The sequence below is a fragment of the Carlito syrichta genome, unplaced genomic scaffold (genome assembly GCF_000164805.1).
Source record: "Carlito syrichta isolate Samal-C Ts95f unplaced genomic scaffold, Tarsius_syrichta-2.0.1 Scaffold135894, whole genome shotgun sequence".
In the NCBI taxonomy this organism is placed as follows: Eukaryota; Metazoa; Chordata; class Mammalia; order Primates; family Tarsiidae; genus Carlito; species Carlito syrichta.
Genome location: NW_007079990.1, coordinates 67,200 through 87,900, shown reverse-complemented (window position 1 = coordinate 87,900; position 20,701 = coordinate 67,200). Strand labels below are relative to the sequence as shown.

At 55.5% G+C, this 20,701-nt stretch overlaps 2 protein-coding genes across 5 annotated transcripts in view; one reads left to right on the top strand and one right to left on the bottom strand.

The window, feature by feature from the left end:
• The window catches only part of SLC6A8 (solute carrier family 6 member 8), a 6,555-nt gene extending 4,010 nt beyond the window's left edge, over positions 1 to 2,545 (top strand). For 2 of the 3 annotated variants that reach the window (XM_008049641.2, XM_021708364.1), the window contains exons 7-11: positions 24 to 189; positions 265 to 367; positions 463 to 563; positions 636 to 806; positions 1,030 to 2,545. In XM_008049641.2, the coding sequence (XP_008047832.1) occupies positions 24 to 189; positions 265 to 367; positions 463 to 563; positions 636 to 806; positions 1,030 to 1,170 (682 nt within the window). In that variant the 3' untranslated portion in view covers positions 1,171 to 2,545. The remainder of the gene's footprint in view (positions 1 to 23; positions 190 to 264; positions 368 to 462; positions 564 to 635; positions 807 to 1,029) is intronic. The other variant, XM_021708363.1, reaches the window with a different exon arrangement.
• Positions 2,546 to 6,711: 4,166 nt separating this feature from the next.
• BCAP31 (B-cell receptor associated protein 31) overlaps positions 6,712 to 20,701 on the bottom strand; it is a 29,033-nt gene continuing 15,043 nt past the window's right edge. For both annotated transcript variants that reach the window (XM_008049640.2, XM_021708368.1), the window contains 4 exons: positions 10,120 to 10,255; positions 9,065 to 9,188; positions 8,095 to 8,195; positions 6,712 to 7,142 (listed from right to left, as the gene is read on the bottom strand). In XM_008049640.2, coding sequence (XP_008047831.1) covers positions 7,104 to 7,142; positions 8,095 to 8,195; positions 9,065 to 9,188; positions 10,120 to 10,255 — 400 coding nt within the window. In that variant the 3' untranslated portion in view covers positions 6,712 to 7,103. The remainder of the gene's footprint in view (positions 7,143 to 8,094; positions 8,196 to 9,064; positions 9,189 to 10,119; positions 10,256 to 20,701) is intronic.

Here is a 20,701-nt window from a genome sequence, read left to right as displayed (position 1 = left end):
GAGCCGTGCGGAGGGAGGAAGAGGGCTTGGCCTGAGCTGCCCCGGCCACAGTTTGTAGGTGTGGAGGGCTTCATCACTGGCCTCCTCGACCTCCTCCCGGCCTCCTACTACTTCCGTTTCCAAAGAGAGGTCTCCGTGGCCCTCTGCTGCGCCCTCTGCTTTGTCATCGACCTCTCCATGGTGACCGACGTGAGTGGGGCAGGGCGGGGCAGGCGGCCTCTGGCCTCCAGCTACCGCCCTCCCTGACCTGGCTCCGTCCCCCAGGGCGGGATGTACGTCTTCCAGCTGTTCGACTACTACTCGGCCAGCGGCACCACCCTGCTCTGGCAGGCCTTTTGGGAGTGCGTGGTGGTGGCTTGGGTGTACGGTAGGTCTGGGTCGAGCGCAGGGCAGGGCAGGGCAGGGCAGGGCAGGGCAGGACGATGGGTCTGCAGCTGGGCCCTCCCACCTGCCTCCACACAGGCGCCGACCGCTTCATGGACGACATCGCCTGCATGATCGGGTACCGACCTTGCCCCTGGATGAAATGGTGCTGGTCCTTCTTCACGCCGCTGGTCTGCATGGTAAGGCTAGGGGAGGCCGGGCAGGGCGCGGCGGCGCAGAGGCCCGCTCACCACCGGGGCTCTCGTCCACAGGGCATCTTCGTGTTCAACGTGGTGTACTACGAGCCGCTGGTCTACAACAACACCTACGTGTACCCGTGGTGGGGGGAGGCCATGGGCTGGGCCTTTGCGCTCTCCTCCATGCTGTGCGTGCCCCTCCACCTCCTGGGCTGCCTCCTCAGGGCCAAGGGCACCATGGCCGAGGTGAGGCCCCTGCCCCCTCGCCCGCACGGGATGCTCTCGGGCGGTGGCAGGGCAAACGAGGGGTGGGGGGCCGTCCCTAGCTTCCGCGCCTCCTGCTGCACCTGGGGAAGAGCGGCCCCGGCTCAGCGGAGGTGGTGGCGGCAACCGGCAGCCGGAGGGCAGAGGAAGTTGCAGTGGGATGAGCGAGTGCCCCGGGGGCTCAACGCGTCCTTCTCTCCTGCAGCGCTGGCAGCACCTGACTCAGCCTGTCTGGGGCCTCCACCACTTGGAGTACCGAGCTCAGGATGCGGACGTCAGGGGCCTGACCACCCTGACCCCAGTGTCCGAGAGCAGCAAGGTGGTCGTGGTGGAGAGTGTCATGTGACGCGCAGCCCAGCTCACATCACCAGCTCACCTCTGGTAGCCATAGCAGCCCCCTGCTTTAGTCCCCACCCACCCCTCCAGGGGAGCTCGCCTTCCCCTGACACTTTTGGGGTCTGCCTGGGGGAAGAGGGGAGGAAGCACCATGTGTGCTAACTAAAATAACTTTTTCCATTTTTAATAAAACGCCAAAAATACCACAACCCACCAAAAATAGATGCCTCTCCTCCCCCAGCCCTAGCCAAGCTGTTCCCAGACCCCGCCTACTGCCCCTCCCCCAAGCGCCGCAGACCCATCTCCTCCTGTCCCTGCCATGCCCACCCCTGCCCACTTCTCCAGGCTCTGCTCTGTAACACACCCTTGGGTGGCCCCTCACCCCAGATGCAGCAGTGGCAGTTTGGGAACCGAAAGGGGGGAGGGGAGGAGAAGGGAGGCGAGGGAGGGCAGCGGAATCAGGGCAAATATTCCAGCTGGGCTAGACCCTTCTCCCCATCCCTATTCTAGAAGCTTAGAGAGCCAGCCAGCAATGGAACCTTCTGGTTCCTGCGCCAATTGCCACCAATATCAATTGTGTGAGCTTGGGTACGAGTGCATGTGTGCGTGAGTTACGTAGAATATATATAGATCTCTATCTCTTAGCAAAGGTGAATACCAGATGTAAATGGTGCCTCTTGGCAAAGGAGGCTTGTATTTTGCACATTTTATAAAAACTTGAGGAGAGAGTGAGATTTCTGCTTGTATATTTCTAAAAAGAGAAAAGAGCCCAAACCACCCTCTCCTTAGCACTCCCATCCCCATCAGCGCCTCCTTACCCTTCTGCCCCCAGCCAAGGAGTGTGAATTTATAGATCTAATTTTCATAGGCAAAACAAAAGCTTCAAGCTGTCGAGTGTGCGAGTCTGTTGTATGGATATGCGTGTGGTCCCCAGCCCCAGACTGGGGTGGAAAAGTGCATGGTGGGGACCTCTGGGGTGTCCCCACGATGCCCCTTCGCCCACAAGCCTGTGGGGGAGAGGCTGCCATCCTCTGTCCCGAGCCCCTGGGGCTGCTCGCGGGCAGGCTCAGGCTCGCCCACACCCTGCTCCCTGGGCCGGCACAACCCCGGGACGGGATCCCGGGCACGGCTCCCACCTCCGAGCTTAGGGCCGACGCACTTTCTACATCTCGAGTCTCGAGTCTCCCTACGTGTAGCAGCTTTAACCCCCGCACGTCTGTGTCCGTCAAGCCCTGAGCCGGCCGAGTGGCCCCTGAAAGGCTGCCCCCACCCAGGACAGAGGCTGGAGGGGTGGGGCCGGGGAGGGCGGCGGGCCTGCGGGGACATTCGTACTGTGCTCAAAAAGCCACTGCAAACATAGCAATAAAAACTTGTCATTTTCCAGAGTTGTCTCCTGCTTCTGCCTCTGCTGCTCCGGGAGGGGTGGGGGGCGCGGGGGCGACTCCGCAGCTGGAGCTGCTGCAGTGGGCAAGGGTTCCGAGGGCCTCTGCGCCTCCCTCTGCTGCAGGACCTGGGGAGGGGGAGGGGAAGGCAGCGGACAGCTGACATGCCTTGGGGGGTAAGAAGGTGAGTGAGCTGAGGAGCAATGCAGGCAGGAAAGGTGGGTGTGAAGCTGTGCACCCTCCAACTTTCAGAAGGTGGTCCCAAGGTTCCATCACTGAAGTAGATGAAGGAGCAGCCAGGGCCAGGCAGATGCTGGAGGAGGCCAGGCTGGTGGCAGCAGAGGGGATCAGGGAGGTGTCCTGAAGGTGGAGCCAACATGAGTGGCAGCTGACTAGGGTGCAGGCTTTTGAAGGACAACTTGAGAATGCAGACATCTGGCCTGTGCGACAGGAAGGATGGCGTTGCTGGGCCCCGCGTCGGGCAGGCAGGAGGGGATGACCTGGAGTCAGCTTTGGGTGTGTCATGCAGGAAGTGGCGTCCAAATGGAGATGTCTAGTTGGCAAGTGGACACAGGAGTCTGGAGTTCCGGAAAGAGTCTGGACTGGAGTTAGAGCTCTGCAAGTTCTCACCACATACAGATGACACAAAGTCCCGCAGCATGAGCTCCCCAGCGAGGCTGTGAGTGGGCACGAGGGGGACGACGGCCCGAGCACTGAGCCCTGAACCTGTGACACTCAGAGGTGGCAGAGGAGGCAGAGCCAGCAGAGGGGTGGGGGTGGGAAGAAACCCAAGAGAGCCCAGCCGGGGGGAGTCCTGCAACCTGACTGAGGACCCCTCAGGGTGGGGGGCGTGGTCTGCCCTGTCGGGCACTGCTGCTGCTCCGGGATGGTGACTTCATGGAATGCCCGCTGGGCCAGGCAGCGAGGTCATGGAGACGGAGATCATGAGGAACGGGGAGGAGGGGCTTGGGTCGAAGAGTGCATACAAAAGCCTGACTGGAGTAGAATTCAGAAAGCAGCAGCGGAAGCCACCCAAGTGTCCATCAACAGATGAGTGAATGAACAAAATGTCAGTCTAGACCTGGAATATTATTCAGCCTTAAAAAGGAAATCTGACACATGACACAACACGGATGACCTTGAAAACATTTGTGAAATGAGTCAGTCACAGCCGGACAAATAGGCCAGGCATGGTGACTCACGCCTATAATCTCAACACTGGATGGCAGAGGAGGTAGGATCACTTGAGGCCACTAGTTCAAGACCAGCCTGGGGAACATAGTGAGACCCTGTCTCTACAAAAAAAAAAAAAAAAAAAAAACAAAGGAATAAAATTAGCCGAGTCTGGTGGCACATGCCTGTAGTCTCAGCTACTCAGGAGGCTGAGGTGGGAGGATCCTCTGAAGCCAGGGGTTCAAGGCTGAAGTAAGCTATGATCATGCCATCGCACTCCAGTCTGGGTGACAGAGCAAGACCTTGTCTCAAAAAGACAAAACAAAAAAGGACAAATACTGTAGGATTTCACTTCTATGAGGGACCTAGAATAGTGAAATTCAGAGACGAACAAGAGGATGGTGGGGGGCCAGGAGCTGGGGAGGCAGAATGGGGAGCTAGTATTTAACAGGGACAGAGCTTCAGTTTAGGAATAAGTTCTGGAGATGGATGAAGCAGTGGCTATACAACACTGTGCAAGCACTTCATGCCACTGAACTGCACACTTAACAGGAGATAAGATGGCAAAGTTATAACATATTTCATATATATTTCACCACAACAATAAAACAGAAGAGGTGAGGAATGCTGGAGATGGTGAATACAGACAAGTCCTTGGAGGGGAGGGACCCAGTACACAAAACGGGAGTGTGGCTCCCCACCCAGAATTGGAGGAAATAGTCAATACCTGAGTGGGTGTGGGGGTGCCGAAGGGCAGGAGCCTGGTCAGAGGGCAGGGGTGACCCCTTGGAGAAGAGCACGTTTAGGCACGTTCCAGGGTTGCCACTGGGAAACACCAGCATCCCTGCTCCTTAGCAGGCAGCACACCCTTACCAAGGAGCTTGGCCCTAAGTCTCCAGAACCAGGGCAAGGGTCTGGCTGGAATACTCCCCAAGAAGAACCTGGACAGGCAGCCGGGAGGGGCAATGGCACAGGCCAATCTAGCTCTGCCGTGGCTTCAGAGCCCATCCTGGTGCCCACACCAAGGCCTTCCCCTACCCCTCAGTCCACACTCCACCTCTTCAGTGCTGCCGCTTCCGGTTTGTCTTTCGATCTTTGTCCCTCCATAAACCCTCTGCTCCCGCCATACCTGCAACTTTGAGAAACCCCACCTGCCGGCTGCTCCCAAATCTCCAGCCTGGCCCTTCCCAAGCATCCGCCAGACCTCTCCCCAGAGTGTCCAGGTCCCTCACACAGCCCCTGCCCTCCCACCAACTCTACCCATCAGGCTCCTGCAGCCTAGTGTCTCCCCAGGGTCCCCCTTTCCAACTCCTTTCCACTCAGCCAGGTCTCACTGCCTGACAGCCACCCTCTGTTAACTGTTCTCCAAATGCCCTACAAGCCGCCTGCCAAGATGTCACGGAAACACACAGAAAGCACCGGCTTCGCCAGAAGGAAACCTCACAGAGGTGTGCCCTTTGAACTGGGCCCTGAAGTAGGAGTTGGTACCGTGTACTCAGTTCCTTCACTAGGGTTAAGGGTACCACCATCAACAAGCAGTCTCTGCTTAGAGCAGCGCTAAGCTAGTTGGAGGGGGGTAAGGAAATGGACTGGTACATCCCTGGATGTGGACAGCCTGGACACTGAAGCTGCTCCAGGAAAATGCCAGTCAGCAGGCGAGCGCTGAGCATGTTTCCTGCAGGCAGCTTCCAGCCTCTGCTGGGCCCATGCTTCGGTTTCCATTTCTAGGAGCCTGTACTCCACCACCCTGTTGCTCCAACCCCCCGCTAGACAGGGTGCTCCAGAAGCAGGCCTCGTGCAGCTGTCCGTCTGTGGCCTGGCCCGGGTGTGGGTGGAATGGCAGGAGAGAGGCTGCCAGGGCCAGTAAGGGAAGAACCCGAAAGCACGCTGTTTGGACTTTAGCCTTTAGAAGCTCAGAGAAGGGCGAGTTCAGGGAGGCCCAAGGTAGCCAGGGAACACTTCCTGGAAAAGTGGAACTAGCCTTCAGCCTTGGCATAGCAACCAGAGGGTGTCAGCTGTGCGCCTGCTGCGCCCCCGACATCACCCCTCAGACTGCCTGAAAATGGATGGAACTGCTCGTGAGGCAGCTGTGCTCCGAGCATGGGGAAGGGTGACGAATGGGTCATCAGAGAAGGGAGCCACCAGTCATGGCCCAGCACCGGTGTCAACATCTTCGGGGACCTCTTCAATTCTGAGACACACCTATAACCTGCTCCCTCCACCCAGTCCTCATGCAGACACCAGGCATGGCAGAGACTTTGCAAGGCACAGGGCTGTCGGGGAAAGCAGAGGACGATGTACAATGACTGCGCTGTGGACAGGGGCCACCTTCCTCATGCCCTGCTGGAGAGCGGCACAGTACAAGGGTGTGAGCCTCAACCACTGGGTGGGAAGCCTAAGGCCCAGCCTGCAGGCTGGCCCTGTACTACACCCTGCTGGAGGGCGTCAGCAAGTCAGCGGAGTAGTCTGGCAGCAAGCACACGCCCAGCACGTTCTCAGGGCTGGAGGCAGCACAGGCATGACCCATTCACAGCCCCTCTCTGCCTAGCTCTGGCCTGGGCCAGCTCTAGGTCACTGTCAAGGACGTCTCCTCTCCCAGCTGGCATTAGTCAGAAGTCATCCTGCAAACCTTCAGGAGGGGGTGGGGCAGGGAGTGACTTGTGGCTCTCTGCCACTTTCTGTCCCAAATGTGATGAACAGGAACCTGGAGAAAGCAAATGAGTCCTCTACCCGGAAGCCCCATGGGTTTACCAAGCCTCTCGAGTTGCCAACCCTCAGGGAGATGGACAGGACAGACACTCCCGTGGTCCTAAAGTGGGGCCCGTCCCAGCCTGGGGCACAGGAGGGGCAGAAAGAGCAGGGCCTTCAGAGGCAGGTGTGAGACTGGCTTTTAGGGGGCGAAACAAATTGACAAGTTCTGGGAGAGCCACCTGGGTGCTTCGGGGAAGGAAGAAAGCAGAGTCCTTTGACGGCCTCAGTTACACACAAGCACCATGTACATGTCACAACAACCTTTATTGCCCCCAAGAGAAACTCCAGTCTGCCTGCTGCACCCAACCCTCTGGCTGGAGCAGAGAAACCAACAACAGGCAGTACAAAAAGGGGACTCAAACACTCAGGAAGCAAGCCCTATCAGAGACCCAATTATTGGTCAGGGCAGAACAATAGCAAATTCAGTCTGAACATGTGGCCATCAGGCCCCCCAGCGGTATGCCAGGAGGGGAGAAAGGGACCAAGATGACGAGCTACGAGCCCTGGAAGAGAATGGGGAAGCAGGAGGGAGTGAACCAAAGTACCGAAGTACCAGAGGGAGAGGCTGGGCTCTCGGGAAGCAGCAAGCACGTGCCAGGTGGAAGTCGGCTGCAGGCAGGGGAGGAGGAAGACTGGTTCACTCCTCCTTCTTGTCCGTGGGGCCGTCCACTGCAGCCTGGAAAGGGACAGAAATCCCACAGCAGTGCACTGGCAGACCTGCTCCACCCCTGGGATCTCCAGCCCACACCCTGGAGATCCAGCTCCACGCCCCCTCCCCTCACGACAGTGCCCAGGTGAGCAAGGGGTCACGTCCCCAGCAGCCCCCGAAGGTTTGCCAGAGTGGGAGTGTCAGCCCTTGCCTATACTCTAGGGAAGGCCAGCCAGGGAGGAGCAGCTGGGCGTTCAACACCCAAATCGGGCCCTTCTCAACTCTATGCACCCTCAAACAGGCGCCCTCAAAATTCAAGACCTGCCCGGTGCCTGCCCTTTACTAAGTGTTTGGAGTTGAACCTTCTCCTCCCCACCCACTGTGGTGGTCAAATTTGGGCCGCCAAACACCAAAGCAAGCTGTCCAAAGTTAGGAGTGTTTGCCTGGCCCTCACATCCAACTTCAAGACTGCCTGAGCTTTCCCAGGTTAGTCTGAGAACTCGGACCAGGTCTGGGGCAGCAGACGACGGCAGCAATCAGCACCTGCTGGATGAGGCAGCCTTCGATGCCTTGTCCTCCCTTGCCCAAGGATCTGCACCCACATTACCCCAAGTCCTCTGGGACACAGGCCAGCGGTGGATCCTAGAGTTTCGTCTGCTTATCTGTTCTTGATGGGACCCCAAACCATGGACTGAGGCTGGGCACAAAGGTGGGAAGGCCCAAAGCACAGTGAGCCAACGCTACCACTAAGGGCCATCCCAGCAAGTGCCTGCCATTTACTGCCAGGCCACGCCTCTCCTGCCCACAGGAAAGGCTCTGCTCTGCAAGCTCTCCTCTAGGCCCAGACTTGGTCTCAAGAGGAGGCAAGGGGGACAGTCAGTCAGCTGCCGGGCCTTCGTGCAAGGCTCCCTCCCTCCTCACAGGGGATGTCCCCTCCCACACTCCTGCTCGCCACGCAAAGCTGGAGAGGAAGGCTGACCTGCAGCTTGGCATGCTCCTCCAGCAAGCGGTCGTACTCCTTGGTGAGGCCCTCGGACTGCTTCCGCATGGCCAGAGTCTCGTTCTCAGCTTTCTCGAGTTCTGGAAGTGATGGAAATGATGCAGACAAGGAAAATCAAGGATAAAGTGATGGAAATGATGAAGACAAGGAATTAGGGGGATAGCCTCATTACCGGAAACAATGGAAACTGCCCACAAATCGATCTCAAACAAGGCTGCACAGGAGCATCTCAAAATACAGCTCCTCTACTTCTGCACCCCCCACCCCCAAAGAAAGGGGGAAGGGCTGCCACAAAAGCTAGACAAAGCACAAAAATCCAGAAGAACCCCAGTCGCTTGAATGGAGAAGAACCCTGTGGCACTTAGCAGGGGTAACCTTCAGGGAGGCTGAGGGCAGGAGGCAGGGAGCAAACTCCCAGCATCAAAGCAAGACCCCTGCTGATGACACCTTGCTGAGAGCAGCAGCAGTTCCAGCCCACGGTGCAGGGCCAAAACCTCGGGCCTAGTCTACAGATGGGAGGGAAGAGACAGGTCAGCTTAGAGCTGGCTTCGACTTTCAAAACAAAGCCACCACAAGTCCCCATCCACTCCCTTCCTGAACGCCGCTTCTGACCCCTCCTTGTTCTCAGCTCCCAGGCACCCTGGGGTGTCTGGCCTGCCTCTCATGGCAGGAAAGCCTGGCGGGCACCGCTCCAGCGCAGGGCAGTTGAAGCTACTGCCACGGCCAGCTTCTCCTGGGCCCTGCTCAAACCACGGAGTCCCACCTGGCTGCGGGCTGAGTGTGGTGGCTGGGTTAGAAGCGCAGGGGTGCCATTTGTTTGTTTTCACCCAGCCCTCAAGCCTGCGCATGAGACTTGTTACTAATACTTTGGCACAAGAGGGGCAGCAGCAGGCGGCGGAGGCTCCGGACTTCCGGCAGGGGTTGGGGGGCACACGAGGACAACCCTCACTTTGCTTAGTGCTGGCCAGCTCGTCCTTTAGCTTCTTCAGGTCAGTCTTCAGGCTCCTGTTCTCTCCCTCCAACTTCACTTCAGCGTCCCCGGCATCCAACTTGCCTCCGTCCCCAGCAGCTCCCTGGGAAAAGCGCCAAGGGCCAGGGTTAGTTGGGAGAGAACGGGGAGGGAGGCCCCAGCCCCAGCCTCCCCGCTGAGCTGCGACTCCTCAGGCGGCCCTGGGCACTCGCCCCTTGGGAAATGTCAGCACGGAACTGAGACGCTGCTTGCTCCCAGCTACCAGGCAGAGGCCAGGGCGTGGCTGCCCGCCGAGGGGGAAAGAAGGGCCAGCGGGCTACCTGCCACAGCTCACAGGCACACGCCTTGCCCACCCTGGCCCCTGGCCGTGCCTCTTCCTCAGCAGCGGGCTCAGCAGCTCCGCAGAGCTCACCACCGCATCCAGGGTGCTCCTTTCCGCTCCCCAGGTTCCAACAGCTCACCACAACCAAAGTGCCACAAATTCACCTGTCTGGCTCTACCCCACCTCTGAATCCAAACCCCTTCATCTCTTTCTGAGCTTGGCTCACACCTTACCGCCTCTGACACGTCTTCTAGGACTGGCCAGTGACCCTGTCCCTGCCTCTTCCCCAGACCAAGAAATGCAGCAGATCCCATGTCCCTAAAGGGCTGCAGCTGACAGCAATCTTCCAAAGAACAAGGGTCTACCTGAGGGTCGTCAGTACCCAGAATGGGGCCTGAGTCACTGAGGAGTCATTTTTATCACGGAAGAGTCTGACTGGAAGCGGCAGATGGAAAGAGAGAGCAACAATGCACTCCTCTCCACCAAGTCCTTGGGAGCTAGACCCTTGCACATGGACGCCTCCGGCAGGCACACCCCCCCCAATGAGAACTTCCCCTTTGTGCCTCCACCAACTCTGGTTTTAGAGGCAGCCAAAGTTTCACGAACTTCCCAGCCTGACAGGATAACAGTGGCCACTGGGGCCCCTAAAGAATGCAGCTCCCATGGCGTGGCCCCAGGGTATCCCATAGCAGCTGGGGAAGGTAGGGCTCACCTTCTTTAGCTGGTCGTTCTCCTCCATGTATTTCTTGGCCGCCTCACTAGCACTCTCTGCCTGCTTTTTAAAGGCTTCATTGGAGGCCAGCAGTGTGGCCTGCTGGGAGATGAGAGTCACCAGGCGTCTAACCAGGCTGCAAGTATTTACAAAAAGAAGGGAGAAGTGAGAAAAAGAAAGAGCAAAATGGCTGGCAGGAACCTCTCTTGGTTGCTCCCCGCCCCACATCTGCCTCCAGCCTGGACCTGCCCTCTTGCCAAGGCAGCTGAGCAAGAAGCTGCCAACCTGGCTCTGGCAACACGAGGGGCAAGGTGGGGCCCAGGAACTGTCCTGGGTTGTCACCCCCCCAAAAACAGCCCCTTCAGCTATGGGAGCTGTCTCAGGGAGGGGCTGAAAGCAGGAGCCTGGGGAAGCAGGTAGGGCCTAGCTACAGCCACAAGGGCCCGGAACACCAGCACTTTCCAGACAAGCCACGGCACTGTCTTTCTCCCTGCGAGGCCAGGCTTGCCCCCGTAAAGTAATAATACAAGCTGAGCCTTCCAACACGCCAGGCCGAGTCCTCACACCTACCTTATGAGGTCGTCACTATCGCTGCCCCTACTTTGGAAGGCAGAAAACTGAGGCTCAGTAGCGTAAAGTAACTCATGCAAGGTCAAAAGTCAGAAGGGGACGTGGCTGGAATTTCAACTCATGTCTGTCTGACTCCAAAGCCTGAACTCAGAACCACAACACTTTCTAAACAGCTCCCAGGTCCCAGCGGAAGACAGAAGGAATCTCTTCTCTGCCCGGCCTCCTTCTCAAACCCATCACACAGGCAGCTGCCAGAACACATCTGTTACGTAACAATGCCCCGATTGAGGTCTTCTTGGGCTGGAGGGTACAGAAGAAGAATCAGGGCGCAGGCACACGCTGCCCGTCTGAAGCAGCAAGGAGAGACAAACAGGTGGCAGGTAGGGGCAGATGGTGGTCTCCAAGCAGAGGGAATGACCACTTCATTTCCCTTAGTCTACCCTTGCTGGCAAGAAAGGGATCCAGTCCCGCCATGATGTTCAGAGTAAGGCAAGGTATGTGCAGGGCCCAGGGAAGGAAGAAGCAAATCTGCTTAGTCTGGAATGCATCAACAAAAGTGCCTGCTCAGAAAAGTGAAAGCAGCCCTCATGGTTTACTCCCGCCTGGCCCTACAGGCCTTCACGGCCTCTGCTCATCGCCGGCTGGAGCCCAGAGGGCCAGGAGAGTGATGAGCAGACCAGGTGAGCTACCTTCTTGGTCCAAGCCATGGCTCTTCAGGGCCCCAGCAGAGCCCCTATCAGGACACACTCAGGATAGAGGGGGCCCGAGGGGGCTGGACACACTCGGTGGTTCCTGGTTTGGGGAGAGGCTCCCAGGGGCCCCTGGCAGCACGAGGAGAGCCAGTTGATTCCTGGCAGGAGAGGAGAGTTTCCAGTGACATGTGCTCTCTAAAATTAGCGCCCAGGACCTCGTGGCCTAGGGCTCAGGTTTCCCTGCCTCAGCCCCCAGCTGCCCACCAGCCTGCCCCCCACTGGGCTGAAAACCTGAAGGTGTAGAAGGCTACTGAGTACTCTGGAAGTCAGAGAGAAGTAAAGCGCCTGACTCACATCGGCATAGCAGGAAGTCACCAGGAAGGCCTAAAGAGAAGGCAAGTCTGACTAAGCCCCAGCCCTCCAGCACAGAACAACCAGCTCTAGAGCAGAAGCCGGTGATGGTGAGGAAGAGGACCACTCTTCCCAGCTGGAAAGGGGGGCTGGGGACATGTGTGCCACCTGGTGGTAGAGATAAGGCCTGTGGAGACCACAGGACCAGCAAAGATGGGGCGGGCAAGGCCAAGGATTACACACTCCCCCCACCAGGCTGGGCAGGCGGCTGCTAGGGAGTACCCACAGCTGTCACCCTGGTTACCCAGGGAGGCCAGGTCCAGAGAGACAGCTCACACAAACTCCTCAGCGGAGGCAGCAGTAATGGCAGCGGTCACACAGCAAGAGTCCAGGAGCTCCCCTCAGGCCTCCCTTAGATCTTGAGAACAGGGTTTCCAAGATGGGTGCTGTCTGCTCAGACACCTGGTCCTGCTCGACCACAGCCTGGGCCTTCAGTTCCCAGGCTTTCCTGGCTCCTCTTCCTCTGGCCACATGCCATGGGTGCTCCCCACGCCCACAGCACCCTAATCAGTCTCCAGGGCAGCCTCCCCGCTCTGTTCTCCTCCACGCCTTTGAGGCACCCTCTCTTCTTGTTGGAGCTGAGCCTCCAACCTGTCCAAGGGTGACTCTAGATAGCTCCGCACCCCTCAGGAACCTCACCACCCCTCAACCAACTCCTTTGTGGAGTCACCATGCCCAAGTCACTCATCTTCTCCTCCCCTCCCATCTGCTCCTCAACCTATTCTGGCCAAGGTCTGCCCTCACCAAGCCACCAGCAGGACCACTGGTGACCTCCTAACTGCCTAAGCCAGGGACCGACCAACCGACCTCACACAGCCCCTTGCAGTCGTTCTGCTCCCTCTGGGCTTGGTACTCTTTAGCTGGCGCCCTATACTTTCCTTCTAGCCACTCTTAGCCCTGAAAGGGTTTGATCTGCAGCCCAGACTCTTATACACAACCGCCTACTTGACATCAGCTCCTGGAGGTCCCCAGAGACATTCCAAACTCGGCTTGTCCAAAACAGGCCTTCCCTTACCCGCCTGACCTGATCACCTTGTGTCTCCCCTGCTGTGGTGGCAGGCATGTGAGCCGCCTTGTCCTCAGTCCTCCTGCCCCCCAACCCAAGTCACAGTCCCATGCTATCCGTGGCTACTGCAAAGATGCCTGCCATATCCCTATCGCCAGTGCTCCTCTAATCCGCAGCCATACAACTTTCCCACCACCCCCAGAGCAAGCCAAATCTGGCCCATTCCTCCTCTGCTCAACCTGTGTGACGTAGTACGCAGGCCCTCTGCAAGCTGGCTCTTCTCCCTCACTCACCACGTGGTCCTTTGCTCTAACAGCACCAAACCCCTCCCTGCTCTTGGACACTCCTGGTTCTGCATGGCAGTCCTCTGCACTGGAATGTCCTTTCTACTCGGCTCGAGCCTTGCCTCCCCCACAGAGCCTTTTCTGCTCCACCCCCACCCTCGTCAGGGGGCTGTCCCTGTGAGGGCTCCCACAGCAGCCCCCTGTGCACACTCACGTGGCTGCGTTGTTCTCTCTCTGCTCTGCAAGGTTATCATCTGCTGACGCGTCTGGCTGCCCTACTAGGCTATGAACGCCTTCAGGCTGGGCACTGTGCCTTCCTCTCTAGACACATACCTGGCATGCTGAAAAGGGGTCTTCCAGAGGAACTCATCCTACTCCCAGGAGGAGCGCTCTCTAGCAGGTAAAGGGACAGGATTGAGACTGCATGTCGGGCACAGGCAGAATTTTTCTGGGTCCAGCCTGCACCTGTGTCCACATGGAATCTTGGCACCAAGTGGGGTACAGAGAGACCCAGATCTTGTCAGTGAGTCTAGCAACAGAAGAGACAGAAGACGGCAGCAGGAAGGCACTGCCTCAGACCCACGCGGATGAGCAAGCCGGGCTCGTGGCTGCAATGGAGACAGCGATTCACCACCACAAGCTGGAGGCAGACCCAAGCTCTGGCCTCAGCGTCCTCAGCCTGTCTCCACAGGGCCCCAGCAATGCAGACCAGACCCTCTCCAATGGGCTCACTGCCATCTTCCAGGCTGGGAGCCAGTCTTCAAGAATGTTTTACTGCTCCCCCCACACTGGACCACCCAGCCAGATCCCCCTCCTTGACCCCCAACAGCCCCTTCCAGGCACATTAATGGGGCCTTTCATCTGTTCCCTCCATACATCTCTATGACCCCCAGGCCAGAATGCAGACTAAGGAATACGCCTTTCTCTTCTACCTTTAACTGCACTCTCCACATCATCCCCCAAGCACTGCTACCCAGATAACAGTTCTTAGCTATACATTTATGGACAATAGGTGATAACCTAAGCCAAAAGAATTCCCTAAAGATGGAGGTAGTCAACTGCAGAATGGCCTGGGGTCCAGATTAGATGCAGCCAACGGCAGAGGGAAAAGCCAGTGAACAAAACTTAATAGACTCCAGATGTGTCCTTGGCAGACACATGTCAGCCGCAAATACCTGAATTTGACTTGGCTTTCTTGGTAGAATGTTCTTGGACACTGAGCAGGGCTATCATGCTTTCATAAAAGGTTGAGTAAACCAGAGAAGGCAGAAGAAACCGAATCCCTCTACAGGCTCTAGAGAAACAGGGCCAACCACATCAAGTGAGAAGAGACATGGCTCATAAGCACTTTTCAGCCAACCCTGTCTTCCCCCATGAGCGAGAGGAGGAGGACAGCATGGGCTTAACAGGAAGTGGGAAAGGAACAAGTCGTGATCAAAAGGTTCTGTGGTATGACTGCCCCATCCCACTCTGCTGATGGGCTCTAGGTAAGTCAGGTCATTCAGCACTCATGATACCCCTGCGGGGACAGGTTATTCACACAAGCTCGCCCCTCTGCCCCAGTGAGTGGGAAGCTGGTGTCCTAGCGCCCCCTGCTGACTCTCCAGGCCTACCACAGCCCCAGCGGCTGGAAGGAAAAAAGAGGCAGTGCCCAGGCAAGGAACCAAGGAACCAAAACAGGTGAAGCTTCAGAAAAGGTTTTGGGTGAAGTCGAATTATAAAGCCCAGGTTCCTGCTGCCCTGGGCAACTCACCCTCGAGAGTCTGAAGTTAGGAAAATAAGGAGGCAGCAAAACAGCATCGGTTAAGACTGGGAACATTACCTAGAACAGACCCAAGGAAGGTCAGCCTCAAGTCCGTTTTAGCACAGAGGTTTGGCCTTCCTTTTAGCCTTGGAGCACACAGATGTTGTAGAAAATGGAAATAGGAAAGCTCGAGTTGGAGGAAATGTAGGCCACTTCAAACGAGAACATGCCTTGCGGCAGCTACAGCCAACAGTCCAGATGGAGCCTGCCTGCTCTCAGGACGGTAATGCCAGCAAAGGGGCAAGGGTGGGTCCAGCTCATCTTCCCTTCTTCAGCTAAAGAGAACTAGTGACATGGACAAGTTGTGTTTCTGGGGCTTTGTCGTGCTTGTTTCTTGAAACCAGCTATCTGAGAGGGTTTCATAAACCAAGGGTCTGAGGGAAAATAAATTGAGGAGCAGAGAACAAAGGAATGAGGTCAGACAACTTGGGCAAAGATATTCCATGATCAACCTAAAAAATGCTGGTGGCCCACCTTGCTACTGGAGAAGTAACCTTTGAAACAGCCATCATCCACCAGAGTTTCCTGGCACTTAGTCCAGGAAGACCATCACACACATGCACGGACACACAGCAAAGTGCCTCCAGCAGGATGAGAACTGTGCTCAAAGCCCCGGGAGAAACAAAGCAAAGGCCAAGGCTATGCAATTCAATATGGTAGCCTTTCCCATGAAATTTGCGACACAAAATGAAATGGAAAGCTGCTCCCCAGTCCCACTTAAAGCACTCAGATGTGCACACTGCTACAGACAGTTCTGTCCGAGGAGCCCACCGGTCTCCTCTCACCTAGAAGCTTGCTCTTGTGCTCTTGCCACCCTGCCTCGAGGACCATGGAGGCTGTAGCTCTTAGGCACGCCGAGAAAGGTACCCTCCTAGAACATAAGGCTTCTGAGGACCCTGGAATCAGAAGAGACTCCTGCTTGCTCAGCATCCTGCCCAAAAGGAGCTCACTCACTATGAGGAAGAAAATACTTTAGCTTAAACGAGGGAGCTGAGTAGACGATCTCTGTTGTTTTAAAAGAAACAGGTGCTTTTCTGACACATGTCAGAGGTCTCTCCTGGGCTATTTATGGGGAACCCACTTATTAGAGCCCCCCCAAACCAAGGACACTGGCACACTGCTACAGCTGAGGTGACCTGGTGGGGGGTGGGGGAGTGGGGTCTAGAAATCAGTAGAGTTCTCACAAAAGGCTCCTACCCAGTGCCTAGATGTGAAATGTTCTTCTCATTTTTGTATTTTTTTTTTTTTTGAGTTGGAGTCTCACTCTGTCACCCAGGCTGGAGTGCAGTGGCATGCTCACGGCCACCGCAGTCTCAACCTACTGGGCTCAGGCAATCCTTCCGCCTCAGCCTTCCAAGTAGCCATGAACAACAGGCATGCGCCATTATGACTAGCTAATTTTTTGATTTACTGTTGAGATGAGGTCTCGCCAAGTTGCCCAGGTGGTCTCGAACCCGGGAGCTCAGACAATCCTCTCACCTTGGCCTCCCAAAGTGCTGGGATTATAGGCGTGAGCCACCGCGCCCAGCCATTTCTGTATTCTTAAAAACTGGTGGCAGCCAACAGACGCATGCACGGATGATAGAGAGAGTGAGAGATCGGCCACGTAGAACTAAAGTCATCTTGCCCTTCTACAGTAGTGGCCCTCAGTCTTAGCCACACAGGAGAGTCATCAATTAAGCCACACTACTTCAAGAAGGCCCAAGCAGCAGTATTTTTAAAACTCCTTAGTTACCTAGATACCAACTTAAACGAATAAAGTAAATACAAACTGTAAAGCAAGCAAGGAAATACAGACAATCACTAAGGATTTTGTTATTAAGGAAATACTGTAAACTTTTTTATTGAGAAAGCAGGACTTATTAAGAGGACAGAAGCCGGGCTCAGTGGCTCAGCCTGTAATCCCGCGCCTTTGGGAGGCTGAGGTGAGTGGATTGCCTGAGCCCGCGGGTTCAAGACTCGCCTGGGCAGCGAGACCACATCTCTACAATAAATCAAAAAATCAGCCGGGCGTGGTAGCGCACGCCTGTAATTCCGGCTACTTGGAAGGCTGAGGCGGAAGGATCGCTGGAGCCCAGCAGGTCGAGGCTGCGGTGGCCGGGAGCGGCCAATGCACTCCAGTCTGGGCAACAGAGTGAGACTCCAACTCAAAAAACCCAAAAAAACAACAACAACAAAAAAAGAGGACAGAAAAGCTCCCACAGCAGGAGGGGACCCGAGGAGGTTGCCCTGTAAACTTCTTATAGGTAAGATGCTAGCATACTTATGATTTGAGAAGTCCCCATCTTATCAAAGCATTAAACCAAAATCAAAGCATTAAACCTTTATTTTGCCCATAAAGGTATAATGGATTTGCTTCAAAATAATCCAGTTTGCTAGAGGATACCTTGTAATTTAAAAAAGAAAAAAAAGTCACAAAATAACCCAGAGCTAGGGGATAGTTGGGAGAGGGCAGGGTGTGCACGTATATAAAAGGGTTCAAAGAGGGTGACTTATCTGAGGTCACACAGCTAGTCAGTAACAGAACTAGGACCCAAATCCAGGCCCAATTCCAAGGCCCACTCTGGTCATGTCAACCAGCCACTTAGCCAAGATGGAGGAAAGCACCCTATTGCCTTATCTGCAAGGCACATCGGCAGACAGGGTCCAGGCTGGGTACTGGCCCCCACCCACCCCCTCAGCCAATACCCGCTTCATCAGCGCCCTCAGCGGCTCTAGCTCTTTTCACCACTGAGCACAAGCCTGGCATTGCACGAGTACCAATCATCTGCAGAGCCAAACACTGGCCACGTGCAGGACCAACCCAAGGACAGAGCAGAGTGTCTTGCTCATCCAGGGGGTCTGGATGGACTGAGCCCTGTAGACTAAAAGGGCTCCCATAGTGCTGATCAACAAGAGCTTCCAGTCTGGCAGGAAAGATGATGAGCTTCGCTTAGACCCCCACCTGCCTAGAAGCCATCAAAAGATGATCCTGCCACCTCAGCTAAGAGTTACTGAGAGCATCCCTGCAGGTAAGTGTGACAACTCCACCCCCAGCTCAATTTTCTCCAGATTCTGCCATTTGGCCTGAGGTCCCTCCCTCTACAGCTTCCTTCCTTAGTCATGGAGCTAGCAGGGGCTGAAGCCCAGCCCTGGTCAGATACTGGGGACAAAAACTGTAAGGACAAGGGACTGCCATCATGTACAAGGATGAGGGAAGCAGCCAGAGACACAGTTGAACATTGGAATCACTGCTGGGACCTTTTGTGTGCCCCACACCAACCCCCCATGGCCCCATCAGGATCTCCGCCAGAGTCCCTCACTCTGTCCCATCCTGCCACTGGCTGAGCAAATGCTTGCTGTTTGATTAGACAAAGAGCTTAGGGGCTTCCTTGAGGCCTGCTGGGCCCCTTGGTGCCCCGGGGAGTACCTCAGGACCCCTGGTCAATCCCAGTGCCTGGTGTGCTCTCATCAAAGGGCAAGTGCTAGATCGTCTAGCCCAGGCGTCTCGGCCTCAGCACCACTGACACTTTGGGCCAGATAATTCTCTATTGTAGGGGCTGTCCTGTGTATTGCAGTGCTCAGCAGCATCTCTGGCCTCTGCCCACTAGATGTCAGTAGCATACCCCCCCATTGTGACAAACAAACATGTCATCCAATACTGACAAACATCCCCTGTGGGGAGCAAAATTGCCCCCAGCTGAGAACTCCTGGTCTGGACTTGTGACATCTGTCCATTAGACACATGTGGCTATTTAAAGTGAAATTTACATGAAGATTAAAAGCTCAGCTTCTCAGTCACACTAGTCACATTTCAAGTGCTCAAATAACCAAGAGGGGACAGCACAGCTCTAAGATGTTTCACCATCACAGAAAGTTCTACTGGACAGTACTGGTCACACTGACTCAAATTTACTTCTCAGGGAGATTACAGAAACCTGAATAAACCAGACACATTTTCTCAAAAACAACAACAAAAAAGAGCTTAGCAGAGAAGCACAGGCAGCTCCATCCGGGCTGAAGGCAGTGACGGGATCCGGCCTAGAGGGGTAATGAGGAAACAAGAGATCCCTGAGGATCGAGTTCAGGTCATTAAAAATCAAAGGAACTCTTCACAAGCATGAACCTTCCTGGGTCTGGCTGGTAATCACCACTTTGGTCCTGACCTTGACTGACATTTTAGCTGAATAAAGCAAAAATAATACTGTGGTCCTCCGAATACACACAATCCAGCCCAGCAGGAGCTGCTGTCCAGACTCACTCCCTGAGACTCAAAAGGGACACTAACCAGCTACTGGGGATGTGATGTTTTCTTTCAGGCCAGGCCCCCATTGCCAATTACAAGGGTGGCTCAGCTCTCAGGCTAACCTCCTGTGTCCAGAGCCCAGCCCTGCTGGGAACTATGCCACACACCAGGCTTTCTCCCAAATGTGGTTCCTTCCTTGGCCACTAACCAGCTTCCATCCTCCCTCCCTCTGCCTCCCCACTCTACCACACTGCCGGAGATAGCCCAACCTGCCAGCACACCCCTTCCTCAACACCTCCATGAAGCCAGTAACCCAAGCACGACCTCTCCACGGTGTCCGATACTGACCCATCAGGCCTCCGCCTACTCAGCACTGCCTTTCCTGTCCCCTCCAGCAGTCCCTCTCCTTGCCACCCTCAGTCTGACCACAGCCTCCACTCTGCAGCCTACCCTCATGCCAACACTGCAGCATTAACCCGTTGGTAGCCAGAGCTCTTTCTCCAGCAGGCAGCCAGGCCCTCACATTCAGTATGTCCAGTGCAGAACCAACATCATCACCTCAGCCTCCCAGCCACTGGGAAAGCCTGGTGATTCGACTCCACCACTGTCTCTCGTATCTGTCCCCTCCTCTCCACTCCTGCTACCACTGCCCTGATTCAGGCCACCAGCAGCTCTTGCCATGACAGCCTCCAACATGGTCTCCCTGCTTCTGGGCTGTCTTACCCCACTCTATTCCATACACTTGCCAAATATTCATCCACAAAGCTGACCATGTTCCAGCATAACTGAACACCTACCACCCGGAAAAGTTGCCTATCAACTCTGGAACCTTCTACCCTGTCCCCTACCTCTCCTGACCCATGTTACCTGCTCATGTTCAGTAAGTGAGCCAGTTCTTCCCACTGAGATATAAAGAACATGGAGAGACAGACAACAGGAGTGGCATGGAGGCACCCAATAGGATCAAGAGGCCCAAAGAAAGCCGGACTAGCTGAAGCCACTGTTTATTATATCAGAAAAACAGGGCAACAGGCTTGATGTCCACCAATGAGGAATTGGGCAGACACACAAGAATGCTAGATCAGTTGTCCTGGAAAAACATTCATGATCAACTAAGTAGAAAATGCAAGTCACCGTGTGGCAGTTAAAGTTGGATTCTGTTTATAAGAAGTATGTGGATTCTGCAGGGAAAAAAACCCAGGTGCTCAGATCAGGTCATTCTAAGTCTGAAACCTCAGCTCTGCTAATAACCAGCTCTGGGAACTTGGAGAGGTTTCTAAGCTTCTCTGAACCTCAGTTTCTTCTTCAGAGTTGGAAAAATTTACTATGTACCTGGCACATAGAATGCTTAACAAGTGGTAGCTGCTATTATGTGTAGAGAAGTCTGGAAAGGAGGCACAGTGTCACATGCCTGTAGTCCCGGCTACTAGAGAGGCTGAAGGAGGAGGATCCCTTGAGCTAAGGAGATCAAGACCAGCCTGGGCAACACAGAAAAACCGTGTCTTTTTTTTTTTTTTTTTTGAGTTGCAGTTGCTCTGTCGCCCAGACTGGAGTGCAGTGACCGCTCCCGGCCACCGCAGCCTCAACCTG